General features: G+C 30.9%; 1 protein-coding gene across 1 annotated transcript; it reads right to left on the bottom strand.

Annotated features, from left to right (window-relative positions):
* Positions 1–575: 575 nt before the first annotated feature.
* Bet3 (blocked early in transport 3) lies at positions 576–16,876 on the bottom strand. The gene is made up of 5 exons (XM_035362733.2): positions 16,561–16,876; positions 12,923–13,020; positions 12,711–12,807; positions 9,821–10,003; positions 576–2,668 (listed from the first exon to the last, which is right to left on the bottom strand). Exons 1-5 carry the CDS (start codon positions 16,600–16,602, stop codon positions 2,549–2,551), a joined length of 540 nt encoding a protein of 179 aa, XP_035218624.1. The 5' UTR covers positions 16,603–16,876; the 3' UTR covers positions 576–2,548.
* Positions 16,877–17,182: the final 306 nt, after the last annotated feature.

Below are 17,182 nucleotides of genomic sequence, written 5' to 3'. Positions count from 1 at the left end.
GTAGCCCGCCCAGCCAGCAATGGAAAGTCTGTTTTTAGAACCCTGGGAAGGGTATAGTAGATTTCTTATGTTTATTACTCTGAAAAGCTTAAATCTCTCCACAAATATTAGTTTCTTTTGTTATATTTTAAAGAAATTTGACATAATTGGATTTACAACTAATGCTACAACACAGTAAAGTTTTGTACTTTGAAAATTCATTCTATTAAGGATAAAGACACAATATATCTTCTTCACTAGAGAAATTAAAATTTGGGGGGGGGGCAAGAAGATGGGTGATGAAAATATATTTTAACATTTTTTCTAACTGTTTTAAATTGTTTTATCAAATAAGAAACTAGCAGCAATCATAAATCTGTAACATAAATTCACACCCAAAAATTTGCATGATAATTATATTATTCTTTAAGCAAAATTTTATTACATGGTTAGTCATAATATGACTTACTTACATACTGTTTGGCAGCAGTCTTTACATATATGTTTGTACATGAAAAAAGGTTTAGTGTCATTGTTTTAGAATAATTAAGAAACTGATTAAGATCTACTAGGGAACTGGTCAAGTAGCACACTGATTACAACAAAATTTCAAAACAATTTATTATCAGCAGCTTTGAATATGCTGTTTACAATCACATGTTTGATAGTAAGGTTAAGAAAATTTAAAAATAAATAAATAAAAAAACCTGTTCAGATTTTAATGGTCACCTAGGAAGGTTTGTTGAAGTTTTTTGTATGCTCTTGCTTAGCTCGCAGTCTGCTGTTGCACTCACTTCTGCTAATCCATTTGTTTTGTCTTTTTAGCTTCATCATTATGCACCATTTTCTTCACACTTATGCCATATACAATTCAACAAGAAAAATCACAAAATGTTTATTTAATTTAACAAAATTTAGAATTCCTGATGCAGTGTTTAGTGTTGGCATACATTTTTATATTTCTTTCACTCTTTTAGTTTATTATAACAGTGTTATAAGTAAGATGGCTACCAAAAATGTTTTTTGTCTTTTTGTTATTAACATTTTGTGTGTTAACTTTATTTATTAAATATCAGAGTGTTAACACTTATCGCCACATAAAATTCAATTCAACAGCAAAGTCACCAGATATCTAAAAACATCACATCTTTAGAATTTTCGACAGACAGTCTCGGGAAGTGGAGATAATTGGGTTTTATTCCATACAATGTTGCTACTGCTCACATTCAAATTATTGAGTTTGCTAACCAAAAATTCATTAAATTTTACAAAATATGAAACATGAAATCCGAAATTCAGGCTTACAGTTGCACGTGCTTGGGTGGAGGACAATGTTATTTGAAATTTGATAGCTCTAGGTACCGTTATTTTTTAACACTGCCAAAAACATTCATACATTCATGCAGATTTTTTATTATTTATTTTTTTTAAATAATACAAGACGATAATATTTGGTCACAACAATTTGAAAACTGATACCATATTTTATGGACTATAAGAAAAACCTTAATTTTTAAGCAATTTTTTAAAAAAACAAATATTTTTACCATTTTTATTATTAGATTGGAAAGCCAGACTAAAAAAAAAAAAAAATTCTTAGTTTATGAAACCAAACTGACCTTTAAAATTCTTGAAAATCATTATCTGAACTCTTTCTTATTCTTCTTTCTCTTCTTCGTCATCCTCTTCATATTATATAAGATGGTCTTCACTGCCGTTGACAGAGTTACTTATGCCATACTTCTTGAAAAATTTAACAATAATATCATTTCTCACTCTAGGTAGTGTTGCCATTTGCTACCAGTTGAATCTAATGTTGCCAGATAGAGTTAGGTTTCCCACAGCATCGAATATATGACCATTTTTAAGAATGGCGAAAATTTTAAACCAAACACACGACATTTTTATATTAATTTCAAGTATAAGATGCACTTGAATTTGTTAAGCAATTTTTTTAAGAAAAAAGTGTGTCTTATAGACCATAAAATACGGTACAAAGTTTATAGTTACTAATGCAAAATCCCATTTCGAGACTAATAGCCCATTTGGGCTAAAAATAAAATCTTGGCGTATGTTGCCTTTTGTATGATGAAACATTAAAATTTCATGATGAGACATTTCCAAATATGAAACATTACCATATAATTATTTAAGAATAGACCTCATTATGCAGACCTTTGGCTTGTTCAAGGAAAACATTTACATTAAATCATATTTTCCTACTATAATGATTATGGGAAAATTATTTTACTTTTCTACTGCAGTTAATACCTACGAATTACACTTATAACAGAACATTAATGTTTTAAATTGTCTGCAAAATCTAAAATTTGCACTGAGTTTTGCTAATATACAAGATAATACCTAAAAGATTAACATATGTTATTATCTGTTTATTTATATTGTATTTATTCATTTATTAAATTATTTATTTACAAAATTATTTCCTCTCTAAGACGAAATAACTCTTTATTAATGAATGCAGATCATTATTCACATTAAAAAAATAGAACAATTATTAGACAATACTATATTAAACAAAAACAGTACGGAATAATATGAAGCTACATTAGTCTTCTCCAACAGGCACAGCTTCTTCCAACCTTCGTATGAACTTTACTCTAAGTTCTGTTGAATTATCCCCCTTTAATTGATCCTGAACAAACCATATACTAACTTCCATTTGTACCTATAATGCAAAATGTTCATTCAATAATTGCTCTAATGAAACACAATTAGCAAACATTTTGAATTACAAAGCATTAAAGAAATCTGGATAATGTTGCATTATCCACCCCAAGTGTGACAAGGATCTCTAGGCAAAGTTCTATGTCACCTAAGTTTAAGTGAACCTAGATTACATGAACCTAAGTTAAATGTCACCTAAGCAACCTAGAATTTTACAAAATTGTATTTTATTTAGCAACCCACTAATGGTTGCAACACAGTTTTAGAATTTTTTTCGGCTTGTAACGAATTATAATGCAACTGTGGAGTTTGTCTGCTAATAAAGTGTTGCATTCTTTCAGAAATATGGTGTTTTGTCTAGGTAGGAATGCACATATCATGACACTGTAGTTCACAAACGATCAAATTGTATGGAAATGTACTACTAAAATCTGCCAGCCAAGTATTTGAATACAATGCATTTGACTAGCATTATTTATCTCCCATGTAACATTGTTATAGATATCTTGCAGCTCAAAAGTAGTAGCTCTGCGATGTCAAGAATTCTGCATTTCTCCGATGTTTTGAACAAACTGAGACTGAAAAAATAGAAAATGTTTGAGAAATAGAAAATGAACAACAAACTGAGAAAATAGAAAATGTTTCATTATGGATGTTTGTTGCATTCATAATTTAGTTAATTTGTTATGGATGTTTGTTTTACGTAATTTTTACTGTTTAATTGTGGATGTTTCTTGTGTTTTTATTTCTTTAATTTGTAGCTATTTTATACAATTTTCAGCAGACTGCTGTATTTTTTAAATGGCTACTGTTTTTCAAGTATTAAGTTGGCGAAAAATTATTCGAAAACAACTGCAGGTTGGTTCAGTGGATAATGCGAGTACCAAAATTTGGTATCAGTTAAGAATATTTGTACTATGTAGAGAAAATTATTTATTAATTAAAAATATTCACATGGCTTTTAAATTTACATTCTTAACTTTACCATGAACTCATTTCTGCAGATAATTATTTACTATTAATCTTCATGTAATCTTCGTATTTGAAGTCTGATGGTATAAAAACATTTTCCTTAAAAAATGTTATGTCTAATATAGCTATATTATATGGCTACACAGGGTGACTGTAAAACATCTGGCGAAATTGTAAAGGCAGGTAGAGGAGACTGAAAGAAGCAGAATTTTGTAAATGGTGCATGTGTAGAAATGGCATGTTGAAGTGGAAAAGGCTGAAATCAATAGGTCCACTTTTGAACATAAGCATTGCTGCACAAGCATGGAACTTGCCAATTTGCATTTTATCTACAGGTTGTGGACAGAAGTGGAGCAGTTACTCAAAGGATGCACAGAGAATGATTCCTGAGCAAACAGCGGTCAACTGCTAAATCTTCCAAATATATTAAACCATTGCTGTAAATCCTGACTTATTGTTGGTGGTTGCACTTCTGAGCCCCTATTGTAAAAAAGTTGAGTTACTATAATGTTTGTTTCTTTTGACTTCACCTATATTTCTTACCTACCTTAGGTTACATATACATGCCATTTTTGCACATACATCCCATTACAGAATCTGCTTATTTCACTCTCCTCTACCTGCATTAACATTTTGTCCAAATAATTTAGAATCATTCTGTATATTTTATTAATCCTTAAATTATAGATTTTCTGTAATAAATACAAGTTTTAAGGATATAGTTTAGAATGTTTTATATATTATACTGAGAGAGATATGTAACATATAAGTGTAATAGATTTTCTGTTTGCAGCTGTAATTTTACAATAATAATAAGCAGTATGAGCTACTACAGAATATATCCATTTCAATGCAGAATACTTAAATTATAGCCACGGCTCATAGAAATAAAAGGTATGTAAAGCCAAAGATAATTTTTAAATTGTAAATATGAGCAAATTGTAATATTAAATTGTAAATATTAGATTTATACTAAAGATTAAAATGAATTTCTTTCAATAAATGAACAATTTAAGAATATTAGTTTTCAGTATTTTAAATATCATAAAACTCTACCGAGCACTGGACATATGCACAGCTAGTTAACTTACACTGCCATTTAAACACATTATTTTCTGATATACTATATAAAACATTACATTTATATACATGTGCCTAGACATCAAATATTTAAATTCCACAAAAGAATCTTTTATTGAGAAATTATGATTTTAAAGAAAAATATTTGTGTAATATGAAGTGATAAAATTTACTGTAATAATATTGCTGACTCTGATTTTATAAGAAATTTGTTCAGCTTATAAGGTATTTCTCCTGCCTTCCTAGCATGCCTTCGTGGTGTAGTGGTTTGCACACTGGGCGGATATTCAAGAGGTCCGCGGTTGGATTCCTGGTGAAGGCTTGGTTAATTTTTCATATCTTCTGCTTCCAAAAATACCTAATGTCTCTACAGTGGTGCTCGAACTAAAAACGGGTGCTGGATGATGATTCTCCTCACTCAGGATTTGGGGATTGGGTTCCCTAAAAACCTCAGTCACACTTTAAAAGGGGGAGTATATAAGGTATTTCTCCCACCTTCCTAGCATGCCTTTGTGGTGTAGTCGTTCTTGCAAGCTGGGGCGGTAGTCCAAAGGTCCGTGGTTCGATTACTGGCAAAGGCGTTGCTAATTTTTCATCTTGCCTGCTTCCAAAAATTACCTAATGTCTCTACAAGCTTTAGCCAAGTACTGTTGCTATTTCCCCTTCCCCAATGGTGGGCACTTGCCTATAAAGGCACTGACCACTCTTAAGTCCAGAAGTGGTGGCCATTTTATTGTGGAGGCACCTAATAAGCAGCCACCGTTACCTCCTACAAAAGGACAGACAATTTTACATCTATACTTTCTCTGGGATTTGAATCCAGGCCCTTCGTATCACAGTCAGATTCCCCTAACCACTATACCATCTGGGCGGTATGTATTGTTGCTATTGCTGGCACTTGCAAAAGAAACCAAAAATTCTTCACACAGAAGTTGAAATGTTTGGTTGATGAAATGTGAGGCTTATAGTAAAAGTTTTCACAAATAATGAAAATAATACTCCTAATTCTCAAGTGCCTAAAGCAGAGATGGAAAGAAAATGAAAGTGCAGCCATAGGCGACAAGTGGTAAAAACTGATAGTAAAGTTATGAAGTTACAGTTAGCAAGTATTGAACCATCTGAAAATTCACATGATTCAGAGGAGGGAAAAGCTGATGAACAGCTTAAACAGAGTGTTCAGTATTGCAAGAAAATACATCCACATCACAAGCTAAGTGTGTCTCATAATACAAGTTTTACGGATACAAACTTGATTCTACACAAGGATACGTATGTTTGTAAAGAATCAGATTCTAATCATGACTCTAAGGCAAAAATTGGAACTGCTTTTCAGGAAATAGAGAAAAATAAGCATGTACCAATTGCTAAAAATACCGAGGTGAACTGTACACATGATGCGAATAAACTAGAGTGGTGAACAAACTGTTTCAGATCTTCCGACGGATGAGAAATCGGAAAGGACATCAGCTTGTCATATGCAAAATAGAAATCACCTCTGAGAATTGCAGTGAAAAAAAATATAAATTGATGAAAAGCCTGAAATTGAAATTCATTCTGAACTTTATACAATTTAAAATTGTTGGGCTTAGGCTAGCCAGAAAGTGGCAGGTAAAAGCATAGTTTCCAGATTGTTCTGTAACAGGTTTGGTTTATTTAATTACAGCAAAGCACACTAGAGCTATCTGCCTAAGGAAAGGGATGCCTTTGTAGAGGACTTTCTATAGAAAACTGGCTCGTATACACGTTACACATAGGGAAAACCACGAAAATGCCCCGCCATCCAGCCCATTCGCTGGATTTGAACCTCGCACCCAACTACCAGTGTATAGCGACTTTACCGCTCGGCCACTGGTGGGCCCTGTTCTCTAACAGGAAACCATCAACTATTGCCCTGGCATATGGGCGCACATAAGCATCAAGGATCTCATCTCTATAAACTCAAGTATTCATGGTTCCCCTTGGAAAGACATGGAGGTCTGTACGTTCACCCAAACAGATACCACCCCAAACACACACGCAACCTCTTCCATATGCATTTCTTTCACGGATGTTTGACAGATGATAATGGGTTTCAGGTTCTCTCCATATCAAATAACACCTACTATCGCTTTCTAGATTAAACCTGGACTCATACGTAAAGAGAACAGCCCTCCATTGATCAGGCGTCCAGTGGACATGTCGTCGTGCCCACTGCAAACGGTCCCTCCTATGGCGTGATGTGAGCGGCACGCAAATGGCTGATTGTCTCACATACAGACCACCTTCGTGAAGCCTTCTATGCACAGTTGACGTTAACACCAACCTTCCAGAGGCTGCAGTAAGGGAGGATCTGAGAAGAGTCGGAGTAGTGGTTCTGTTCCTGCTGGCACATAATGTCAAATATCGGTCATCGACGCTCGTCGTAGCAGTTGCCCGTCCTTGGCTGAACCTCCTAGATGCTGAATCTGTGGTTTGAAGCTGCCTCCAAAGTCTATGAACCACAGAAAGACTCACATTTAGCCATCTGGCCACTTCTGTTTGACTTTGTCCTGCCTCTAGTCTCCCAATGGCTCTCCATTGTAGTTCTGCAGGCAAATGATGCCTAGAGGCCGTGTTGCCAGAAATTTTTAACTAAAGTAGCAAAAGAAGACTAAAAAAGTCAAAAAAAAAATTGCAAATGACGTCAGAGATCACGTGATTTTTGTGACGTCATAGTTATGCAGCTTGCATGACCTTTGATGTTATCACAAATTTACCACCTATTGGTTCTGTAAGTTACAGACTGTATTCAATTCTTAGTCTTTTCATTACATATCTTAGCTTTAACGAAAATTTTAAAACTATATTGCTCATTTTCAATTGTTTAAATATCCATGAATATCCATGAAAATTTTAAAACTATATTGCTCATTTTCAATTGTTTAAATATCCATTTCTTTTTTAATTAATTCTCATTTAATTTAGTTTCAATTTTTAAATTAATTTGCAGATATCCGTTCTTAAGAGATTCCTCACGTTTAGACTGTTAGCTCTTTCGCATTAAATTTTTTTTTTAGTCGGCAGTTAATTTTTTTTAATTCCTTGTTTTTTTTGCTTAATTGTGAATATTTTAATTGAGGAATGCTATATATAGAGTGTAAGCTGCAAGTTCTTTGGTTTGACTCATTATCATTATAGAAATGGGGAGGGGACTGACTGAAAAACAAAATGCATGGGAACGAGGGAGGATGGTGAGGGGTCCGAAGTATTTTCTTTTCTTTCTTTTTACTTTCTTCACTTCCCTTAAGGCTTTCTTGTTATACTGGCATCAGGCTGTGCAGCCTTGAAAAGAAAAGCCCACATCTAAACAAGATCGCGAGATGTCAACTTCTATTTAAGCCTAAATAAACTATTTTTTAATGTAAATTATATTTAATTGATAAATTATTTTGAAATAAAAGCATTTTACAATACATTAAAAAAATCTTTGAAGTTGCAAAAATTAGCAGAAAGGAAATGATGAATGTCGCAAAAATTTCGCAAATCGCAAATACTAAAATTTTAGTAGCACAAGTTTGTCAAAAGTCTCAAATTTGCACAAAATCACATGATCTGGCAACATTGCCTGGAGGTCATTGTTACAAATTGGCTATCTCAGATTTCTGATGTCACTATCACAGTGAAATATGTGGGCTTACTCTCAAACATGGACTTTTATGCTATTCGCAGATGACGTATTCCGAGTGCAGCGCTACTAATTTGCATATTGCAGTTTTACTCAGCTACTCTTACTTGGCAACATATTCAAATTTTACATGGTTTGGCTTATTTTTTAGGAAGTTATCGCTATTTTTGTGATATTTCCTTAATTTATGTTAACCAGTGTATATAATTTATTTACTAGTAGATTATTGAATCTGTTATCTCCTTGGAAAATAAAGTAGTTAAGATGGAATTTCATTGTAATAAATTTACTCATCAGCATATTTAAATTGAATAATTAAAACATTTTTAAAACGAAAGTGCAACCAACAAACTAAATAATTATCACTACTGACCGGAAATTAGTTTATTTTCCAGAACAAACTAATTTCCAATCGATTAATAATAATTAAAAGATGTGAAAACACTTCCTCTTTTTCTCAAGTAAGAATGAAGACTAAAAAAGCTGCTCAGTAAGACTGAGTTTTAATTATTCAAACTACTAATTAAGAATCAGTAATAACAGTATAGAGAAATTAATTGGTGTTCTGTTTTACTTGAAATACAATCTAAAAATTGCAACTTATTGTCCTACTTTCCATTTCTGGATTATATTATTTTATATATATATAAATATGTACACAAACATATAATTAAATTGGAAAAAATATATTAATAAGGACTTAAAAAATATTTCCTGTGCATAATGCTGCTAAGATATAGTTTGCAAATATCTATTAAGTTAAAATTACGACTAAACACACAAAAGAAAAATAAATAAGAAAATAAACCATATACCATAAATTGAGCAAATAAATGGTATTGCAATTTATATGACATAGCAAATAATATTTTGATAGTTCAAATTTTTTAAAACATTTTAATTTTCAATACCATGTATTTGTTCAAATTTATGATATATGATTTATTTTCTGACTTGTTTTTCTTTTGCCTGTTACTTTTAATTTTATATATATAATGTAAAAAATAACTTTTCTGGTCAAATTTTCAGCACAGTGTTCAATAAAACAATGCCTAGAGAATGAAAATTTTAAAAAATTACAATTTAACCAAAAAAAATTATAATTTAACCAACATATTATTATTATAAAATTTTTGCCAATTCCATCATGCAGATTTTATGCAATGTGCAGAACTTACCAGTTAATAAATTATTTGAGATAAATTATTATCTAAAGTAACATTTTTAATTTTTCCAAATAAAGACAAGAGAGAAATAAAGGAGATACAGCTCTGTCTTTACAGCTGTACAGCTGTCAGCTGTCATGCTCGACTTTAGGAAGTGCATAATTTCAGAATAAAACTGCACTCATAATTTCAAATAAAGTTTCAGGTATAAGCAGCAGCACATAAAACAATACACAGTGTCTAAAGATATATAAGCAAAGTATTATTGGCATATTACTATAAAAAATATTACCATTTCTAATGCACCCCTGATAACACCAGCAAGGATGTTACAATACTTTAAAGAATTATGGCCTTCGGGTAATTCAACAAATTCTGTTAAGGGATTTGAATCAATCAATAATGAAAATTCATCAGCAGCAGGGCTCCAATTTGTTATCACAGGGCTTATTCCTAAATACATTTTAAATGCTGCCTATAAAAAAATATGGAAAAGACTTATAACTACAGATTATATAACAGAAAAAAAAAAGTTATGTTAACTTGAAACAGAATGTGATATACTGTTAAAAATGTTAATCTAGATGCAAATGGGTTTTATAAGGAGTTGTGTTTTTACTGGGGGTTTTTATTTCAAGCAGTTTTTCACAAATATCAGATTAAGCTTTTGCAATGTGCTTACTAATAACTATTTAAACTACTTATATATGAATATTTACAGTTTGATAAATATCTCTTAAAACAGGCTCAAGATGAATAAGTATGTGATATATACTTTCGAATTCTTGAAAATCTGAATTTTTAATAAATTCTACTTAAAACATTTCTTCTTTATTTTCCACTAAATATTTAAGCAAATTTACCCGAGTTTGAATAAAGTAAGAAAAATATTAAAGGAACTTTACATAATGTGAAACATTAAATTGGTAAAAACAAAGCATATTTTGTAAAAACAAAGCCTTGCTCATATACATATCATATTTGAAGTATTGGATTATGCTCTCAAATCATTTAAATATATTTATGGGAAGAACATTAAATTCTGAAATTCTGCTGAATTTTTTATTATAATTACTACATAAATAAATTTTTAAAAGATTAAATCAAAAAACATTTTGGCTTTTAAATTAAATATAGGAATTAAAAATATACACTGCATCATGCTTTGAAAATGCAAAATAACACTTCATTAATTAACATACAATAACATGCTGAACAAATATTAATTTAGAAGTCAAACAACAAAAATCAGCGTTATATTTTCAAATTTTCACAGGACTAGTTTCGATGGTTTTACCGAACCACCATCCTCAGCTGCAAAAGCGCAAATGAACAAGATAAGATAAGAAAACCCGGACAGGAGATAAGCCACTGGCGCCATCTGTTGATGAAACCAGAACTAAAACATAATTTCTTTAAAGGCTGAAGGCAAAAAAATGGATTTAAATTAGGGTCGTTAACTAGAACAGAAAGATTTTTTTGAATGTGAAATGCCTCTAGAAAATCCAGTTCACCAATGGAAGATGTTTTTTGAATAATTTTGGCAGCAGAAAAATTGAAAGTGTGATTTTCGGACCAACAATGTTGGGCAACAGAAGCCTTCTGAGTTTCCTTTTTTCTAACATATGCCTCATGTTCCTTAACATGAAATTTTAAGGCTCTCTTAGTTTGGCCAATGTAAATTAAGCCACACTAGCAAGGAATCCTGTAAATACCCCAGGAATTCATATCTGGAATGGGGTCCTTAAGAAAAGCATTTATATAAATTTTTATCTTTTTATTGAAAAAAATTAAGGTTTAATCTTGTTGAGGTCTTGTACAATAATCTAATCTTAGCTATTTAGTTAATGTGAGCATTTATTTTAAAACCATTTCTGTATGAAAAGATATCCCAGTACAGTTCTGCTACTTAGACAATACTTTTACACTGTTTGAAAGTAATAAAGATGATTTAATTAAAGTTCTTTCAACAATGAATTCCATTGATCCTGCTATTCAGTTCACTTTTAAACTTGAGACTTGCAATTCTATTCCGTTTCTCGACATTCTGGTCACACGTAACACATCCAACTTCAGTACTACGGTTTACCATAAACCTTCATCGGTTTGCCTTCCACCACACTTCAAATCATGTCATCCGACTAAACAAAAGTTAGCTTCTTTTTATTCCTATGTTTTCCATACGACCAACATTAATTCTAGCTAAAAATACTATGTACTATTGGCAATCATAAAATTAAATCTCTCTAACTAAATAACATTAGAACTCAAAAAGGACTTCAATTTTAAAAGCTAGAACATTTCTATTTTGAAAGTAAAATAGCACAGGAAGAAAAAATAATTATTTTTAATTGTTTGCTGGCTGGAAAGAAGTCTGGCTCACTGAATGTCTCTGATTTGACGATAATAAAAACAATTGATACTTATATATTTTAGTCAACCATTATGACAAATAAAAGGCATAGCAAAATTGTGCAATTTAGGAAAATAATGGATAAGTGACATAACAACACACTGATAAGACCTTCATTTTGTTTTCATGTAACCCTGATTAACTCTCAGTTAGCCAATTTTTTTTCTATGAAGAAGTATATAAATTAACTGCTGTTTCTCTGTTTTCCTTTTACATTTTGAGAAAATGATTCTTGCCATCATACTAAACAAAAAAAAAAAAAAAAAAGACTTTAGAAATAAGCAAAATGATGCAATAATAACAACTCAAAACCAAGCAATACACCTTAGATTGGTATTTAAATGAATTTATATGACACTGGGTTCATAAAGATGACCATTTTGTAGTTAGTTTAAATGCCATTAGGGTTTTTAGCTGATATAGAGCTCAGATTTTTGTTTGTTTGTTTGTTTTTGTTTTCCACTATACTGTGTAGATATAATTTGTATCTGTAAATTATGTAATTAATGAAGAGTTATTTATGATTAGCTAACTAAATTAACAGCCAATTGTTCCTTCAAAATTCTGCCAAAATGACTGGCCCTACTCTGATAGGATTTCCATCAACTTTCACAGTCAATGGGAAAATGTATAAGTTACCTAATACTTTATAGCATCAAAAAGTAATTTATAAAGTTGATCAGTGCATAATCAAATCTATGTTATTTCAACATTAAATGGGAAAGAAAGGCCAAATTACATTTATAGGACATTAAAAACATATCAATACCTGCACTTTATCTGCAGTATCTCGTAGATCATGGCAACGACCAACATTAGTTCTAGCTAAAAAGTCTTCTACAAGTCGAACACCTATATTGTGACCCCTTTGAAAAAATATACAAAAGGCAAAAATAAAATTGAAAATATTAACAATTTTTTAAAAAATTAAGAGAATTATAAGATTATATAAATTATTAAACAATAAAAATTAAATCTCACATTCGTTCAAGCTGTTTGTTAACATCATCATCATTTTCATAATCTTTCAATATTTGGGCAACAAGAGATCCGTATGTAAGAGCAAAAAGTTCAGAACTCTGGAAAATAGAAAATATTAAATACAAATATTCATTATTAATTTTTTAACTGAAACTTCTTAAAGTGTTTAGGAATTAAAATTTGAATTAATTAACTCAGAAGCTGGTATTTTAATACTAAATTTTAATTTCTTATGACTGAAGCCTTTGTTCACTTTGGTACTACTCAAATAACATTTCATAAAATGACAAATAATAAATTTGATACAAGTCCAGAATTATAATAATAATACTTATTATTTATTTCTCTCCTTAAATCATATTTCTGTCTCCCTAAAGTTTGTAGATTCTCCAAAGATTGTTAACCTTTGTCATACTAAATTTCTTTTGCAAGGCAGAAAAATCATATGGACTTTATAACACCATTTAATAAACTATAATAAAAATTTAAATACAGTGTAGACTCGATTCACCAACATGAACTCAACACCAGAGATAAAAAATCAAATAACTCGGAAAGGAATACACAAACCACTGAATCAGTATCTGATCTATATATATACAGTCAAAAGTCATTAATCCGGACTCGTCGGGACTTCGGCGATTCCGGATTATCGATTTTTCCGGATTATAGATCATCAGTTTAAATCTCGTAAGATGGCATGCAGAAATTCTAAAATTAAAAATATGAAACTGTAATTTATGAAATAAAGAACAATTATGATCTAAAGGGTATCAAAATTTGCAAAAAGAAAAAGCTTAATATTTATTTGTTTACTTTATTAAACATTTCTTTCAATGTAAGTTGTTTAAGTTTTGCTTCGTTTCATGTGATAATACTTTCTCTTTAATTCTATTAAACAGACATAATTTCTTGTTCAGTTACAAAGTTCCACTGTTCAAGTCCTATAATTGCTGTGTCGAGAACACCGACTAATTTGTCAATCGAAATTTTTTCGTTTTCAATAACCTCTGTTACTTTCTTCGCTATCGGAAGTGAATTATAATGACGAGGAACTTGTTTTAAATCATATCAAAGATGGAGCATATCGAGATGAAATACTACATTTGGTAAGGAATTATAAGCCAAATAAAATAAAAACATCTGCGCTGAAGATAAGGATAGTGCTGACAGATCAACTTCCAATTCATTACGCGCCCGCCGCGGCGTTGCCCCCACCGAGCAGCGTGAAATTGATGAACAGATTTTGGATTTCAAAACATACTTTCGCTTTAGATCCTTTACATATTAACAAATATATATCGGAAATTCTATTTGATATAATCGAAAGTTTAAGCTTACTTTTATAAAATTGCTCTTACAGTCTGCAAAAAATAATAAGCCGGATCCAATTCGAAAATTAAGGAACAACGCAATCATCAACATTAACTGAAATAGATAATTAGATAATTTTAGCTTATACGTCCATTATACATAAAACGTGCACGCGGAAACGTATTCTGCACTTGCGCACACTCATATGCGCAGTCGTAAAAGGTCTTACGCGCACGCGTAAACGTCTATGCGCATGTGTCAACGCGGCGCATGCGCAGAAAGTTTTTAGTTTTGAGGTCCGGATTATAGATCATTCCGAATTATGGGTGTCCGAATTAATGACTTGATACTCAGCTTGACTGTATACTCAGCTTTCGTTTAATCTTAAGAAGCAAACATGAAGTTTATTGAATCACTCCAATTAAAGTCAGCTCAGGTCACATACATTTTTTTGTCAATAAAAATAAAATTTCATCAACTATAAAAACACCTAAAGATACTCCAAACCTTTTACTTTGCAATGGACAGCTGCCCAGATGGTATAAAATCATAATTTAATTAGCTAATAATGGTTAGAGGAGCCGACTGCGATAGCAAAGGGCCCAGGTTTGAATTCCAGAGAAGACATGGATGTAAATTGTATGTTCCCTCGTAGGAGGTAATGGTAGCTGCTTGTTAGGTGCCTTCATGATAAAATGGCCACCATTTCTAGCCTTAGCAGTGGTGAAAGCCTAAAAATGGCTAGTTCCCACCATTAAAAATAAATAAAATTGAAATGGACTGCTAAAATTTACAAAATAGGAATTTATTGTATGAGAAGTATTTTTTTATACCTACAAGTTCAATTTTTGCAAAATAACAGCAATTCTGTTTTATGACAAAATTTTAATTATTTGTCTTTTTTTTTTTTTTTTTAATTTCGTATACAAACTATCATAATAAAGTATGCATGAGATTTTCTTCAATTTATTTAAACAATCTGCAGGAATATAAATAATACCTCTAATTGAAGGATAATTCTTCATTACTTAGACAATTCTTGGTTACTTAATTTACCTACTACAACCCTAAAACCTATAAATTATTGTTATATAACTTCTTTTAAATCTTTACCACATGGTTACTTTCTAACAGTTAAAATCTGCAAACTATGTTTGTTCTGTCTCAAACAGTAGTTTCTGAAGAACACCAGTTACCTAATAATGTACCAGATTAAAATTTAACTTCAGTTGCAAGTTGTTTATATGCAAATTGTTAATCAGACTTTTCCACTGATCTCCTTTAAAACCTACTCAAGCATTTAAGTCAAGCATCTTAAATAATTCGCTCAGAAAAAAGAGGTATATAAAAGAAATATCTATACAGATATAAAAGAAAAAAAAACCTGAGAGAAAAAAAAAAAAAAAAAAAAAAACTATGCAGGTGACTAGCTGCCAAAGTATTCAATAAATAGGTATCCAGACAAAAGCAGCAGGTGCTCTGAAAATATAAAAGAGCCTAATTTGACTGAACAATTAAGTAAAAATGCTTTATTGCAAAATGTAAAATGTGTTCAAGCATTATTTCAGAAATTAAATAACGTAAGAAAAAAACACAATTATGTTAAAAATGAATTAAAATATTTTAGATCAGCCGCATGTCAACCTAAAGCATTTTGTTTTTAACTTCATTTAACCACTTGTGGTAATTTATTCTTCAATACAATTATGTTGTATAGTCTAACGAAGATCTGCTTCATATTGAAAAAATGTGAAAAGTTATGAAATTTGAGCAAAATTCCTCAGTAGAAGAGAACACAAGTTTCACTGGCCTAAGCAAAAAAGAGTAAAAAAACAGATATTTAGTACATTTTTATGGACCTGGAGATTTGTAGTATTGATCAATTCACAACACATGAAGGAGCAACTAATAAATGTGATACAAAAATTCGAATAAATACTTTACACATCAAATAAACTGCACTGACACGTTATACTAAATAAATAAAGTTTTTACACAACCTGTTTTAACACCTTGTCTTAAAATTTTAATATATATTTCATTTGCATTAAAAAAATGATATCAAAAAATAATTTTGAGAGTGATTAGCAATTATTCCAATCTCAAGATAATTTTTGATCATTTAAAATCTCTTAAATAATCAACTTGAATACATATGTATAACGAAACAAAAATTTTATTATATTAATATCTAAGCGCGATATCCTACCCCAAACTGATAAAAATAATTAGATTTTCTTGTGTGTTTAGCAAGAATTAAGCCGGATCTCTCTATAAACTAATTCATTACGCCCAAAACAGAGGCAGCGAGAAAAAATACTCACAACTTTTTTGGGATCTGCTACTTTAAGTATTTGCCTGGACATATTAATGTAATTACAGACCAAAGTGAAACGTGTTAATAGAAGGACATTCGTATCACTGTTTCTCTAGACGCCTCTTTCGAGAAACCTTACAGCAAAAAGTTATAAATGCACCTTTTCCCGGAAAAAATTTTAAAAGAAAAACTTTAATATTTAGTTCATAAAACTATAATTTTTTACGGTGACATTAATAATAATAAAAGAAAAACGCTCAGTTATAATCTATCAAAAAATACAGAATCACAAGAAAGTGGGAAAATGTAAATGAAACAGTGATCAACTAAGTCTTTTTGCCCAAAAAACAAAAACCTAAATATTAGTACCCCGGACTTCGATAGGTAAAGGACATCATTGATAAACCAGCAATCAGAACGAAAGCTGAAACAAAAGCAAAGAAACTATATTGTTTAGCTTATAAAATTGAGCATTCGAAAGTGTCGTTTCCATGGAACTTTACACATAAACATCTCTTAATTTATTTTTAAGCATGTAGTGCATTGTTAGTAGCCTTTTAATTTGTATCCTAGGCAAGCAAGGTACCTTGTGAATCAGGAACTTTTTTCTGTCGAGATTTGTCTCATAT

Source organism: Stegodyphus dumicola, chromosome 5, assembly GCF_044657685.1.
Source record: "Stegodyphus dumicola isolate Sdum_Otavi_A_Nest chromosome 5, ASM4465768v1".
NCBI classification, from domain to species: domain Eukaryota; kingdom Metazoa; phylum Arthropoda; class Arachnida; order Araneae; family Eresidae; genus Stegodyphus; species Stegodyphus dumicola.
The sequence above is the reverse complement of the archived record's forward strand: the minus strand, read 5'-3'. Positions and strand labels throughout refer to the sequence as shown.